At 45.3% G+C, this 16,266-nt stretch overlaps 1 protein-coding gene across 1 annotated transcript in view; it reads right to left on the bottom strand.

Annotated features, from left to right (window-relative positions):
- Positions 1 to 16,266, bottom strand: part of LOC146870357 (C-type mannose receptor 2-like) — a 937,589-nt gene that overhangs the window by 13,875 nt on the left and 907,448 nt on the right. The window contains 4 exon segments of the mRNA XM_085640508.1: positions 2,956 to 3,138; positions 3,630 to 3,749; positions 4,353 to 4,502; positions 5,004 to 5,172. Coding sequence (XP_085496634.1) covers positions 2,956 to 3,138; positions 3,630 to 3,749; positions 4,353 to 4,502; positions 5,004 to 5,172 — 622 coding nt within the window.

Below are 16,266 nucleotides of genomic sequence, written 5' to 3'. Positions count from 1 at the left end.
ATGCCTCCTAACTAGCTAATTTTCCCACCGGCACTGGTGCCAAATGGGCCTCGAGCAGAGGTGGCATTTCCCTTGTCTGGGGAAGCCTTGGGTCGCATATCAAAGGCGGCAGAGGCCTTTGAAGCTTCTTGCCTTTATATGCTGATTGCTTTAGCCATTCTGTGAAACAACACCTCGGGCTGGAGAAGGTTCGGTCTCTGCCCTCAGAGACCACAAGCACGGCACACAGGAGGGATGCCATGTTGTGTCTTCACTTTTCTCTGCACGATGGCATGCAGTCTAAAATGGCAGTTTGCATGTTGGATCTGAGTGTTCCCATAGGGGGGCACAATACATGCAGCAGCCTTTAGACACCCTCTTTAGCCTCCTTGCCTTAGGTATCAGGGGTACCATTACTAGGGACTTACAAGGGGTGTTAAAGGTTTTGCCAACTGGGGAAAGAATGTATAGTTTTAGGGAAAGAAATCTGGCACTGGGGACCTGGATAGCGGGAAACCAGGATGCTTCTGTCAAAGTTGCATCAGATACCAGGCAAAAAGTGGGGGTGACCATGTCAAAAAGGGGCACTTTCCTAGACTGACCAAATTGTCAACCTGTTTCCACCTAATGAGGTGCCAAAACTGGTCAGAAGTCTTCTTTAGGGCTACAGAACTCCCTGTTTAATTCAGACATGCATTCCATGCAAAAATATGAGGCAAAGGCTCTCATAGTGGTCTGTTGGTATTTCGTAAGGAACTCAAACATTTATTATACAGCAGTATGGGTGATTCTTAGGTGGGAAGGACAGCGTCTACCTCTTGAAAGTGTGACTACAGAGGAGATGCCCCACATTCTGAACCATGAAACTCAAATTTATACCAAAGTTTAGGTTCCTTACTAAATAGGTCAGGACTGTTTCCACTCCTTAAAAAGGAAGTTGCTTACATTTATTTCCTTCAGTACTCAAGTAAATTTTGTATTAGTAAATTGCAAATAGGAGGACAACCTTGGGTTATTTTCTCTTAACTCTCTCTTGATGATTATATGTTTTAACAACTGCCTATCTAAGAAGCAGCTATGCTTTGCACAATTGTTTTTGCTGCAGCTGGCAGAAGAGTGATAGGAGAATAATGTTGTGGCTCTGAATGATCCAAGTAGTGTTTTTTTATATAATGGTCTAATAATGCCTAGTTTAAGAGGATTATGGACCCCACCAGTTTTTAAAGACAATTAAATAATGTTGAACAACACCTTCTTGATGGAAAGAATATTTTCGTGTAATAGTTGCACTGAAATCAGATCTAAAGGAGAACCAAAATTACATCTGTTAATAAGTAAATCAAAATCATCTGGGCAAGTACAGCAGAACTGTTCTAGGAAACATTTATCAATCCTCAGTTGGGTGGGTAGTTCAGACTCTGAGGAAGTTCTAGAGGTATCTTGTTGAGCTATATCAGTTCTGATCTTAGTACTTTTTGGACAGTGAAAGAAGTTCTGAATGAAAAGAAGATAAAGTTCCTTAACAAAACAGAAAAGTTGTCATTATTTTCTTTTGAACTTATTAATCTGTGTGGTGTAATATTGTTCTGGTGTGGCATGGAGAGCCTTTTTATATGTTCATAACATGGTCCTGTGAATTGATCTTGATTGGAGATATTAGTGGAGTCTTCATTTTCATTCTGCCTATCTGAATTTGAGTTTCAAAGATTTTAATGCTTCAGAAAACCAAAGCGCTTTTCATTAATTTTACAGGGCCAATTTCACCTGAAGCAGCTACAGCCCAGTTAACATAATGTGAATATGTTACGCCAGGATCTGAAATCATAAAGGGATCAGCTAATGTTATTTATGCTTTAAACTTTATTGTTGGTTTACATTACATTTGCCATTAGTTGGGTTCATAAGTTCGAGGGATATAAGAAAATGGTCCAGCCAGATCTGGGGAATATCTTCAATAGAAAACACCCAGGTAGTAGATGGCCAAACTGGGTCTAAAATGTGACCAATGAAAGAGAATTTTAAGTTTCATTTTAAATTTGTCACTACAATTTCTACATATGCTAAGTAAAATTTCCGGCATTTGGTCAGTTTGATATAATTTTTAAATATAATGGTGACTCCACCCCGTGCTTTGAGGAGGATTCAACATATCTTGCGCTCATTTGGAATAAATTGCAAGATTCGAGTTTCTAGTCATTCCTTCAGCCAGGTCTCAGAAATGAAGAAAAAAACAAAACTTTGTGAGTGAGATTTCTATCGCATATTTAACGAAAGCGTTCAGGAGTAAAAAAGATGAGCTCAAATGGGGCTGACAGTGTTCCCGCCCCTCTTACCTTACAAGAATGCCCAATTTCTCATTACAGTAGTTCAACCATACAATTTGGAGGGGAGGAAGTACATATTAAAAAGGCAGATTGCGAGACTTGCAGAGTGGTGTGCGCTCTACTGCAGCTTAATAGCTGAGAGAATTACTTATTGAGTTATGCTGAAGTATGCAGCGATTTGCAGGTCACAAGTTAAAGCCACAAAGATGACCAAACCTATGAAGGTTATAAAATATTATACAGATAAATTTGGCAATAGTAAAACCTGTTTTATAGCAGCGCATTTAAAGGTCAGAAAAGTGGTAGGAAGCACGAGCTACAAATTTCACTGAAGTTACTTTTATATATGGATCACAAAATAAGAAGTGTAAGGTTCATCAAAACGTCCTTAATTTAGATCCTTGCTTTTAATCACTGAGCTTTGTTCATACAGTATCAGAGACAACCGTTTCCAGATAACGTAATTTGCAGTCGTGCTTTGCTTCTACATCAATGCTCAGTAAAATCCTGTTTTGAGATCATGCCACCTACTTACAGATCCCACAACTTGCTATAGCCACTCCTATTGAAAACATTCTACTCCTCAGTACCACCATGGTAGCACCCCAATTCGTGGTACAGTTGTACTTTCAATTAAATCTCAGCCTCTTACCCCGGGGCAGCTTGCAGATGACTCCCATTGTGATATTGGTGCACGAGCCCAGCTTCCACACTCCGTTGGTCCCCTGGATCCAGTAGCAGGAGTTGGGGCTCAACATGCTAGGGCCTGTGTCATGTTGGCCCCAATTAGAATAGTTGACAGCTGTGTTCCCATCATGCCAGACCAGCGAGCTCCCTGTATGGGTGTAGGGGGAATGGGCAAATAAAGACAGTCAAAAAGGCGTAATGCGAAGACAAACACCTTTAAGCATCCTGTGCAACTTCTGCTCCCAATTGAATCTTTTGCCTTCCTCACAGACTGGTTACCCCCTGCCCCAAGTCATGGCTACGGGGAGAATCTGGTGGACAAATTAAGAGTGAATCGCCAACAAATAGACAACGTTCTTAGTAAGGATATGCTTCTTTCTAGAACAAATGCACACTTAGAGCACTTTGCCCTCATGCTCATAGACTCTGTGATTATTTTTCATACCATGACCCATTGTCACTTATGACTCCTCTCTTAGGCTGTTATTTTAGCGGTTCATCTTACCACTTGTATGGCTATGGTCAATCCAGTTCATAGTCTTTGTACTACCTTTGCCTCAGACTCCCTTCTGCATAATAACGCATGGCTTGTTTTAACCTCCCATTCAGTTGTATAGGTGGCATTTTTGTACTGCTTACCTTTTGGATTGAATGCCATTCCCAGCCAGGCACCCTTAGGCTGACTCTCACAGGATTGCAGATGTTCCCACACAAACACGTTCTCTGTCTCATCAAGGATTGATAGCACCGAGGCACCAGCTGGCAATAAAAGGAGGGAGAGTATGTAGGGTGTTAACCTATTAGACAGGATTCCTGAGCACATGGGCAAGGCACAGAAACAAAATGATAGAATGAAAATAAACATATATTTTAATGACTCATAAGGATCACCAAACATTTCTAGCATGTTGAAATCATACTTTCCTAGAGACCTGGCATATGGGAATGTGTGTACTACCATGCACTACAGAAGCTCTGAAAACATACTACCAAATATTGTTTGAAAATTATCTTGAAAACTGCCTGAACAGCATGATGATGGGGTGATACAGAATGTGATATTGGTGCAACAGACTATACCACTTTCATAACAGGCAGAAGCCTGCAGCTTTCAATTGCTACAAGAGCTTTTATCGATACGGGTCCATACAAGTCTGTGGTACCACAGGTACAACAGGATGGACCAATTAGCAAAAACACCCTCAAATACCCTCAGATAGAATCATAAAAAGTCCTGATCATCCTTGTATGGAAGTCCAAGACAACTCCATCGGTGTAATTGCTATCTAGCACATAGCGTTTTCACCTTCCCTCGCTCTGATCAAAATTCTCTCCCCCACCTTAGTGTTCACTCCTTGGTACCTTTTTGACATCTGGCATTGGCTTCCTTCTGGGTGACAGTGAATTCCATGTGAAAGCTGTAGCAGTGATCCCGGAATGGGATCCAGGCTGAATCCTGCATGGAGTGTGGGCAGCTCCCGGCTGAGCTCCACGTGTGTGTCTTTACAGACTCTGTAAAACCATCAACGAAATAAGTACGGTCAGTAAAGTAGGACCCGTTGATGAAAACAAGAGAAGCAATAAAGAGGAGACTTCAAACATGAGAAAGGCTTGCCTGAATGGATGTGGTGGTTGGTGTTATGGGATCAAAAGAAGACACTTAGCGCTTTCAATGTAAGAAATCATACTGATCTGCCAGACCAGGGCTTCAAAAGCCCCCTTGCATCCCCAACGTCCCTTCCTGATGTCTGGTGCATTATTAACTGTGGAGAGGAATCTGAAAGTCTATCTTATCACTTCCCAAGTTCCCACTCCTTGATACCTGCGTTCCCCCAGCCAGACTCCATACAAGGAAGGCGAATCCTCAGATCCAATAGATCAATCCCTCAATGTTTCAATATGTGACTGGCACATTAGTAACTAACTTGGAAGCCGCTAACTGGGCAAACTGCAGCTGCAAAAAAAGTTTGTCATCTCCTTGTCCCTCTGCATGGCCACTATGTTTCGACAGACCTGCGTTGAGCTTGCATATAGCACCCTTCAGCTTGGTGTCACAGTTGGCTGTTCTCCAAGTGCCGTCTACGTCCATGTATACACAGCCACGGATTTGCAAGAGCTCCCCGTCTTGCCAGTTGGCGTAGTTGAGATTATCACTGGTCAGCCAGGAATAGCTGCGAGCTCCCTGTAGAGTCAAAGCACAGGTCGGTGAGTTTCCTTGAATGGATGGTCGCACATCCACTCACTACTGGCAATTTGTAAGATGCAAATTCCTAGCATTTCACTTTTCGTACTAATTGGATCAAGCAATACAGGTTACTTTTGGATTGGGAAATATAAATATGTTTTTACTTAAGATCCAGATCTATTGAAGCTCCAATTTTCAAATGTCTTGATAGATAACTTGTCACTGAAGTCTATCCGAACTGTAACCCATCACAGTATCTATTTCAATATACAATCGTCATTAGTTATTCGTTTGACACATCACAAATATATTATTCATGCTGGAGCTTCTGCTAACACAACATTCTTCTTATATGTGTTGTAAGCCGATTACACTTTTTAAGTGACAGAGATGACAGGGTTCTGGCAACAGGACTGGGTTACAGTTGTCCATTAAAGGGTCCTCTATAAATTAGGAATCTTCAAACAAAATATCCTGATGCAATAACCTAAAATGTTTCCCTTATATGCAGATACAGACCATGAATACCAGTTTATCTTATATGATTGAAACATGTTGCTCACTGAATGCAGTAGACATAACTAATAATGCTCTGATAACGGAGTAGTCTTTCAGCAACTCTGACAAACAATTCTTCTGTTCTTACTAGTTAATTCTTCTTTGCATGCCTCTTTTTATTATTTTGACACTTTTCCAAATTATTAATAATAACCAGATTCATACTGAATTTTGTTCTATAAAGGCAACTGTGGGTTTTATATGCATCACAAACTAAATTAAATATGTTCTTGTGTTTATGACCAGTAAAACTTTCTTAATCACAGCCATGTACACTTCATATGAGGGTGATACATTTATATCATACAAACAATCTGCACTATTAGCATATATTATACAAATAAAGGTTTACTATATGAATATTTTATCACTGTATTAAATTATGCAGTGATAATTATCTAAATTTCCCTTACCATCCAAAAGTATGCCAAAAACTAAGACACACATTCTACAGATGGGACAAAAGGTTATCCTAATGATGGAAAACGAGTAGGAGGGTCTGCTCGCATTAACAATCAAACGCAAGGTGGCAGTGCAGGATCAGGAGGAGGAGGAGCGTGGAGTGAGGAGCGAGCGAGCGAGCTGGCGGGCGACGCTGACGCTGCCTGAGATGCCTGGGGGCTCCCTGGGGTCTCTGGACCATCCGTGAATCGAGGTCCGAGACCCAGATTAGATCCAGCTTGTACACTAAGCCATCGGACAAAGCCCTACAGCCGACTGCTGCCTCGGTCATAACATCGGCCCCTGGCAGCCTGCGGTAAGGAGCGAGCAGGCTGTGCTAGGAGCCGGGTGGGGAGAGAGCAGGGGGTGGAGCGTGACCTCCACTACTGGAGGCTGCAGAGTGTTGTGCCCGGGTGCACCACGGAAGTGGCCCAACCAGGTTGGGTGCAGCTGCGGCGCCCCAGTGCGCCCTGCTCCTGATTCCCTTTTTTTTTGCCATCTCCTCATCCCCCGGGGGGAGCCCTTACCTGCTGCCCTACATCCTCATCAGTATATACCGGGCCGCTGACAAAAGCCCAGTGGTAGCCCAGTGGAAGCTATCAGAGGGGTTTAGACGCTCCAGCCAGCATCTTTATCAGGCGTCACCTCCACCAACAGTTATTAACATCACTGGAGGCGCCACCGTCACCATTGGAGTCACTAAGTATTTCTAAAACTCGCCAAATCCTGTTAAAGAGAACTAATTGCCTTGTGACTGTCTATTTGCGATTTCCCCCCAAATAGCAACCTACATTACTGGAGTCATCAAGCACTTTTAAAATCCATCAAACCTTGTTAAAGAGAACTAAAGAGTACTAACTCCTTGTGTCTGCCTCCCGCTAGCGGCGACAAACTGGTTGCGGATTGCCCTGGTGGTGATTGGTGTTTTGTTTTCCTTTGCTCTTTTTGTGCCGATTGAGACCGGGTCTGCGAGTATCAGCCTGATAATCACCCCCAGCTGGTTTCTCTTCCCAATCTCCGGCACTCTCCGGCTGTAGCTTATTGAGACACATTGATCTTACTCGCTGCCAAGGTTCTGTTCTAGCCCTGTTCTAGACCAGAGGAGACTGGACTGGGTACCGGGACCGGAACCGGGCACCTTCTCTTTTTTTTTCTCTTCTTTTTCCCAATGGCAGCAGCACGAGAAAGAAGGAACAAGGCTACTACTTCAGGTGGTCATGTGACTGGGACCTTGGATAATTTTATTACCAGAGCCAACTCTTTGCTAGGCCACGAAATAACTTTGATGGAGCGCCGGCTTTCTTTGGACATTGCCGCAGCCAAAAGATCCTCACTGGGCCATATTGCAAATGTACGCTCACCGGACCGGACCGTACATGTAATACGCTGGCTATTGACATCATTGACACCTTGGGTACCTCCCAATGCTCGGAATCCTTGCCGAATTTGGTCATACCATTAGTGAATGGTGCAAAACGTTTACCAACTGTTCTTGAGTCCAGCCCAGTTATAGTCAATGGGGACATGATGGTTTCGGATATCCCACCCAGGCCTGTCATACGACAGGCAATGGGGAATCAGGAGGGGGTGGTCCCTAAGAGAAAACGTGATCCTCAAAAGGGTGGTGGACGGCTGTCTAAGCTTCCTAAACATTGCAATACTATTGACCATTCTGTCTTGGATAAGGATATGGAGGCTCCCACCACCCCTGACATCAATGTACCAGACACCATACTTACATCTAATCTAAGAGAAGGGACCTTCCCCGTAGCTACACCAGCTGGGGAGGACTTACTCATCCAAAAAATGGGAGATCTCCTTAGGTCCATTATTCACCCCCTCGAGTTGAGACTTCACCAGATAGAGCTTAGGCTAGGGAATATTGAGAAGGCAACCTCAGTTAAAGTAAACTGCCCAAAAACTATCACTCCTGTAGATCAGGGTGCCACATCAAGCAATACCCAGGCAGGGCAACCAACACCAAACCATCTAGTGCCACCACCCCCGCCCCTCCCAACAGAGGTAGGTAGTCGGGATACTTGTGTCTCCAATCGTAATCATAATAACAAGGGTGCAGTTACGACTGCGAATATTAAGGATAAATCACAAGAGCTATTCCATCCTGCTCAGGGTTCGGCCCTAATTCATAAGATCAGAATGGATCTTCCTCCGGAATCCAGTCCCTATGTAGTTGTTCTCACTGGGGTACCCGAGTTAACAGACTCAAATGGGGAATCTTTTAATTCTCTTAAAAATAAAGTTGCGGACTGGCTAAATAAAAACAGACCGCTTCCACCTTATATGCTAGTAGCGAGATAATCATGGTCCGCAGGGTTTCCTGGGTGGGTCACAGTCCAAAGACCATCAAAGGTGACTGTGTTTTGGTAAATTTTAGGGACCCCCGTACAGTATCCCACATATGTGGTTGGGCCCATAGCGATACTGTTACCACCATACAACCATTTCCCTTGACCTATTCCTATCCTTCTAATTCTGTATGTTACAACTACGGGTGGGATTCTAATTGGACGGGAGAGGTATATAGAGGTAAGGTTAAGAACAACAGGGCTGGGTTGACCCAACCACATACACTTCCCCACATTTCGACTTTCAATCGGTACAGCTGCCTGGACTTGGTGGACTGACTGTACGCAAACCAGGGGGTCAGTGTGGGGCTTGGGTGCAATAATGGAGGGCCCAAACTATCAACTTCAGATAAAGGGTCATTAGGATACAATCGAGCAGGTAGCTATATGGGCCCTAGTAGAGAGATCACAAACTCTACACCTCTGGAAACCCCATCACTATTTGCTAATCTGGACTCTAGTGATTTATTCCCAGTTGACAAAACACCCGACCCAAGTGATGTTCCGGCAGGAGAAGCTATGACCCAAGGGAGCACTGGGCAAGGGGCAGGGATTCTTAGCTTCCCCCGGGATACTTCATGCTCTTTACTCAGAATATTGTCTTGGAATGTAGCAGGGCTGCCTAACAAAGTAACGTGCCCGGAATGGGGATCCTTAATTGATAAGAGCGACGTATGCCTTTTCCAGGAGACATGGGCCCGAGATAACCAGCTACGTAGGGGCTTTGCTTCTTTTAGTGTGCCAGCAAGTTGGGGAGGGAAGGGGCACCCGTCAGGGGGCCTCATAATCTGGGTGGGTTCACATTTGGGTTGTAGGGCTACACCAAGGACCACTCATTCTCAAGATATACAATGTGTTGTGCTTGAATGGCCTAACTTATCTAAACTCGCTCTTGTTAATGTATACGCACGGCCGGTTAGTGGTGCTAAGGAATCTCGAACCATTGAGGAATTGTCGTTTTTTTTACACACTATTCCTAGTGATGTACACCTTGTGGTTGGGGGTGACTTGAACTGCCATTTTGAACCACTGGCCGGTTTAAGGGATGGTGTTTCAATGGCAGAGGACGACCATTGGGCAATTCCGTTACCCCAGGCACCAGATAAGGGGTCATGGTCTCCATTAGCCATTCAAATTACTTCTCTAACCCTGAATCACTCAATCAGGGCTTGCAATGGCCGCACGTCTTCGGACACGCCAGCAAAGTGTACATTTAACAAAGTGGGCCACGAGTCTCGCCTGGACTACATCCTGGTTGAAACAAGGCTGTGGCCCAAGGTCTTCGACTTTGCTGTTTCCCCCAGAATTGAGAGCGACCACAACGCCCTGATTTTGGAGCTAAGCTTGGCTGGTTTTCAGAACGAAACTCGCACGAGCCCTGTGGACTTAGGCACTAGGCTGACCATTACTAACAACAGGCGCAGAGTCAGGTGGGCCAATTTGGTAGCCCATCCAGAAGAACTATACAATCTATATCTAGGGATAGTTCCCGTATTTGATGAGGTAAGCGCTTTAATTGCTCAACCTTGCCCCACTGATTACCACCTTAAACTCCAGGCACTTCATGTTGCCTTAGTAAGTACCCTGGCTGAAGTGTTGAACCCTCCGGCACCTAGACAGACCAAGAGGGCTTATCCGTCCTCCTGGTACAACGCCTCCTGCAGAAAGTCTAAATCAAAGCTTATACAGGCACTCAAGCAGAACAACAACAAACTCAGGAGAGTTTGAATATAGACGACTGCTTGAGTGTGCAAAGACTGAGTGGGACCATGATAAATGGACAAATTTGACAGTTGCCCTCGCAACTAGAAACCACCGGGAATTTTGGTCCATTGTTAACACTGGCTCTGGGGAGCCGGTGTCGGCAACTGAACCCAATATAGCAGCGGAGGCTTGGGAGGAGCACTTCCGGAGCCTGTACAACTCAGATGAGGGCTTTGAATCTGGGGGGGATTGATAGGAACATGCTTATATCCACCTCATCCGAGGCGCTGTTCGAATTTACGCTAGAAGAGGTCCATGAAGCAATTGGTAAAGTTATACCTGGTAAAGCCCCGGGATTAGATAAACTCCTGGGTGACCTCTTTAGACACGAACCAAGGATATGGGCCCCATATTTGTGCATCTTGTACAATGCCATCCTGAGAGGCATGGCGGTGCCCTGTACTTGGCTGGGCGCAGAGATAGTCCCTATTTTTAAGAGGGGCTCTCCTCTGCTCCCAGCCAACTACAGGCCCATCAGCCTTATAGATGTTCCGCAAAAGATCTTTGCAAGGTTCATTTCAACTCATCTGCAGGATTGGATTGATAAGCATTCGGTAATGAGCCCATTCCAGGCGGGATTTAGGAAAAACACGTCCAGATTTTCCGTCTATCTCTTTTATTTTGGAAGACGGTTACACTGGAGGGTGGCAGCCTCTATATGGTGTTTGTGGACCTTCGCGCCGCCTTCGATCTGGTCCCACGCCAGAAATTGTGGTCTGTGCTCTATGAGTTGGGTATACCGCATCATCTTTTGCACATTTTGATGAGGCTCCATGAAGCAAATTTTGCCAGGGTAAGGTGTGGGAAGGATGGAGCCTTGACAACACGATCATCCGTTGACATGGTGGTAAGGCAGGGCTGTGTTTTGGCACCGACCCTGTTCTGCCTCTATGTCAACGGAGTGATCACTCATCTGAATACGGTTCGAAACACTGATGCCCCAAAGCTGGCGGGAAATCGGGTGCCTGCAATTATGTTTGCAGACGACACCCTCCTGCTCTCAAAATCCCCAATGGGGATTAAACGCATACTGGATGGATTTGAGTCTTTTTGCCTTGAGCGGGGATTGGAGATCAATGCACTAAAAACTAAATTCATGATTTTCAATCTAACAGCGACTACTCACCCCAGTCCAAAAATAGGCACTACAAGACTGGAGAGGGTCCAGATATTTGATTACTTAGGGGTAACTATCAATGAGAGTATGACGTGGCCCCCCCAGCAAACCAAGTCCCAACTGAAATTGGCACAGTTGGCAGGGGGCATTCTAAAGCTTGCTAACAAGTCGACCATAAAGCCAATAGGACCACCACTAAAGATTTATAAAACACAATCCAGGGGTGCGGTGATGTATGGGGTGAACTATGGGGTCATGTTTGTAAGTCTGACATCAGCATGACTGAAAATAAATTTCTAAGAAAACTATTGGCCCTACCATCCAGCACTCCACTCCTCCCATTGAGGTTAGATCTGGGTATTAGACCGATCGCCCATGAGCTTGGCATCAAACCCTTAAGGTTTTGGCGTAGGCTCTGGGCAACTCCTGAGTTATCAAATTACAGGTTGGAATTGGCAGAATTACTATGTATGCCCAAGATATGGAAAATTCCCTGGCTTATGTATGTTAAGAGCGAATGTGGTAGGTTGGGCATACCTGCCTTATGGGACGACCCTCTGAATAGTTGTAACGCGATCTCTCGCAAACACCTCTCTAGATTGTTCTATGATAGTAAATTGGATTCTCTCCTCCATAATCAAGAGGCGGGCACTCTCACAGAATCTTTTTTAATGATTAAACATGTATATAATTTTGAACTTTTTTTAGATTAAATTTACCCCATTTTAGCCAGGAAACTGTATCTGCAATGGAGATATGGAACCCTACCACTTAGAGCATTTACGACCAGGTGGTCTACCTCTTCTCCAATGAATTGTCCCGGTTGCAATTGCGATAATGAAAATGAACTTCATGTTTTATTTTTTTGCCCGGCTTATAGCAACCCTAGAAGGTATTGGCTCGTACCTTTGTGTAAAAATCTGGGGTTCGCTCACTGCATGAATGCATTCCGAATACTCAAATCAGATGTGACGAAATCTACCGTATTCGCTGTGTCAAAATTCCTGGCTGCTATGTGGTTTAAGCGACGAGTGAAAACTGCATAAATCGCTAATCTGGATGTACAGTTTCCTTCTCACATTTTTAACTGTCTTTAATAATATAAATAGTTTTGGGGTTCATCTTATATATATGTTCTTTTTTTTTTTTTTTGCAAATCTGTTTTTATTATTTTTTTAAAATACACGTTTTGGCAGCATACATTACACACAGAAGTTCGTGGGCATATGCAGATTGTTAATCCGTACTTGGCCTGTAGTCAATTTAATATAACCTGCATTCAAATTATGTGCCAACCACCACCCACCCATGAGCCGGCTGCATTTTCCTTATCAGTTCTGGTGTTGTCTCTTAAGGAGTGGCAGTAGCCACTGTATATCAGCCACTTAGCCGTACATGCAAGGAATATGCTACTTACCAGTATGCATCTGTTCTTGGCATGTAGAGCTGCAGAGTTGTACACTGTGCATAGATCGCCATCTGGTGTTGGGCCCGGATGTTTGCAGTTTGTTTTTGTTCTTTGGACAGTCTTTGGAAGTCACGAGTTCGGTGACTTCTCCTTCGGTCCGTACTGCGCATGGGCTTCGGCTTCGGCTCCATCCTCAGATTGTTTTTCGCCAGCAGGGAAATGATGGAGCGTAGTAATAACAGTGAGAAACCCATGTGTGTTGTATCTAAATAAGATAGACTGGAACGGATACAGGTAGCCGGGGAGGCGGGTGGGCGTGTACAACTCTGCAGCTCTACATGCCAAGAACAGATGCATACTGGTAAGTAGCATATTCCGTTCGAGGCATATGAGCTGCAGATTGTACACTGTGCATAGATTATATAGCAGTACCCAACCTTAGCGGCGACCACCGGTTTGAAATAATGTCTTTAGTACAGCCTGGCCCACACTAGCTTGTTGCTTGGAGTGCACGTCTACACAGTAATGTTTTGTGAAGGTGTGCGGTGTTGACCATGTGGCTGCTTTGCAGATGTCATCTAAGGGTATGTTCCCTAGAAAAGCCATAGAAGCCCCTAACTTTCTTGTAGAGTGGGCTTTAGGTGGAACAGATAATGTTCTTTTTGCCTTTTGATAGCAAATTTGTATGCACTTTACAATCCACCTAGCTATCCCTGATTTAGAGATGGGGTTGCCTTTATGCGGTGGAGAGAAGGAGACAAACAATTGTTTAGTCTTTCTGAAAGGTTGCGTTCTATGTATGTAGTACAGTAAAGCCCTCTTAACGTCAAGTGTATGTAGAGCCCTTTCCGCAACAGATTGAGGTTGCGAGAAAAAAACAGGTAATTCCACCGATTGATTGGGATGGAAGGGGGAAATGACCTTGGGCAGAAATTTTGGATTGGTACGAAGTATCACTTTGCTGTGATGTATTTGTAAGAAGGGTTCCTGTATAGTGAACGCTTGTATTTCGCTAACCCTTCTAAGGGAAGTGATAGCTACTAGATAAGCTGTTTTCCAGGTGAGGAACTGTAGCTCGCATTTGTGCAGTGGTTCGAAGGGCGGACCCATGAGCCTTGTAAGAACTACATTTAAATTCCATACAGGTGAAGGCGGTGCCCTGGGTGGAATTATGCGTTTAAGGCCTTCCATAAAGGCTTTAATAGCGGGCACCCTGAACAGTGACAAATGTTGTCTGTTTTGCAGGTAAGCAGCGATCGCTGCTAGGTGTAGGCGTATGGAAGAATATGCCAGGTTACACCTTTGAAGATGGAGTAGATAGCATATAATGTGTTGTATGGATGCATCTAAAGGGTTGATTGTATTGTTACGGCAGTAAACAGCAAATCTCTTCCACTTTGCGGCATAGCATGCTCGAGTGGTAGGATGTCTGGCTTCCTTGATAATATTCATGCAGTCAGGGGGAAGGTTAAGGTATCCAAATTCAAAGATTTCAGGAGCCAGATCGCAAGGTTGAGCTGCGCTGGGTCCGGGTGTCTGATTTCTCCATGGTTCTGAGTTAGGAGGCATGGGGACAGGTGCAGTTTTTGGTGTGGTACCACTGAGAGCTGTAGTAGTGTGGTGTACCACGGCTGCCTGGCCCATGTTGGGGCTACGAGAATGAGCGTGAGGGAGTGCTGTTGCAGTTTCCTGACCACTAATGGAATTAGTGGGAGAGGTGGAAAGGCGTATGCAAATCTGCCTGACCAGTTCATCCATATCGCATTGCCTTTGGACAACGGGTGTGGGTATCTGGCGGTGAAGCTTGGGCATTTTTTGTTTTCGTGGGTGGCGAAGAGGTCTATTTGAGGATGCCCCCACTTGTGGAAGAATGGGCGAAGAACTTGTGGATGCAGTTCCCATTCGTGTATTTGTTGCGTTTGTCTGCTGAGCAGATCTGCCATGGTGTTTTGTATGCCTGGAACGTGCTGTGCCAGGAGATAGATGTTTTGTGGAATTGCCCATCTCCATATGCTCTGGGCTAAGCGGGAGAGCTGGGGAGAGTGTGTCCCCCCCTGTTTTTGAATATAATACATTGCAGTCATATTGTCTGTGCGAATGAGGACTGCTTTGGCTGAAATCTGTTTTTGAAAGGATTTTAGGGCTAGAAAGATCGCCAAGAGCTCCAGATGGTTGATGTGGAGCAATTTTTGCTGTGGCGTCCATAGACCTTGCATTGTGAGGTGTAGGAGGTGTGCTCCCCAGCCGGAGAGCGATGCGTCCGCTGTTCGTATAACCTGGGGAACCGGGTCCAGGAACGGCCGCCCTTTGGAAAGGTTTGTGGTGTTCCACCACTGCAGAGAGTGATGAGTGCGGCCGTCCACCAACACCAGATCCGTCAGCTGACCCTGGGCCTGGTTCCACTGTCGTGCTAGGCACTCTTGAAGTGGACGCATGTGGAGTCTTGCATGGGGCACTATGAAAATGCAAGACGCCATCATCCCTATTAGCTTCATGAACACTCTCGCTGGGAGAGAGTGCTGAGGAATGAACGTTTGGCGCAAGGCTTGTATGCTTGCGATTCTGGCTGAGTTGGGATTGGCTATGCCTTTGGAGGTGTATATAGTGGCCCCGAGATATTGCTTTGTGTGAGATGGTACGAGGTGGGACTTTTGGTAGTTCACCGTGAAGCCTAGCTGGTGGAGCAGTTGGATGGTGCTGTTTGTTTGTTGCACACATTGGTCGTAGGACGCGGCTTTTATCAGCCAGTCGTCTAAGTAAGGGAAGACGTGAATATGTTGACGTCTGAGGTGTGCTGCTGCTACTACAGCTAGGCATTCGGTAAACACCCGTGGTGCGGTGCTGACCCCGAAGGGGAGAACCGTAAATTGGTAATGCTGACCGTCCACCACAAACCTGAGGTACTTCCTGTGAGAAGGGTGTATTGGAATATGGAAGTATGCGTCTTTTAGATCCAAGGTAGTGAGAAAGTCTCCCTGACAGAGGAGTGGGAGGACTTGTTGCAGGGTGACCATGTGGAAATGGTCCGAATGTATGTATGCATTTAGAGGCCGGAGGTCCAGAATGGGCCTCAGGGTCCCGTCTTTTTTCGGTATTAGAAAATACAGAGAGTAGACCCCTAAATTTTGTTGATTGAAGGGGACTTGCTCTATAGCGTGTTTTTGGAGGAGGGAGATCACCTCCTGTTTGAGCAATGTGGAATGTTCTTGTGACATTGGACGGTGCCTTGGTGGGATATTGGGTGGGGTGGATGTTAGCTCGAGACAGTACCCTGACCGAATAATTTGGGTCACCCATTTGTCCGATGTTATGGACTCCCAGGCGTGAAGAAAGTGTTGTAGTCTGCCCCCGACCGGAGTGGGATGGTCTGGGGGGAGCGAGGGGAAGTCATTGTGCGGGCGGCGTGGCAGAACGGGTGGTGTTGGTTTTGCCCCTGC

This window comes from Triturus cristatus, chromosome 1_1, assembly GCF_964204655.1.
Source record: "Triturus cristatus chromosome 1_1, aTriCri1.1, whole genome shotgun sequence".
Classification (NCBI taxonomy): Eukaryota; Metazoa; Chordata; class Amphibia; order Caudata; family Salamandridae; genus Triturus; species Triturus cristatus.
The sequence above is the reverse complement of the archived record's forward strand: the minus strand, read 5'-3'. Positions and strand labels throughout refer to the sequence as shown.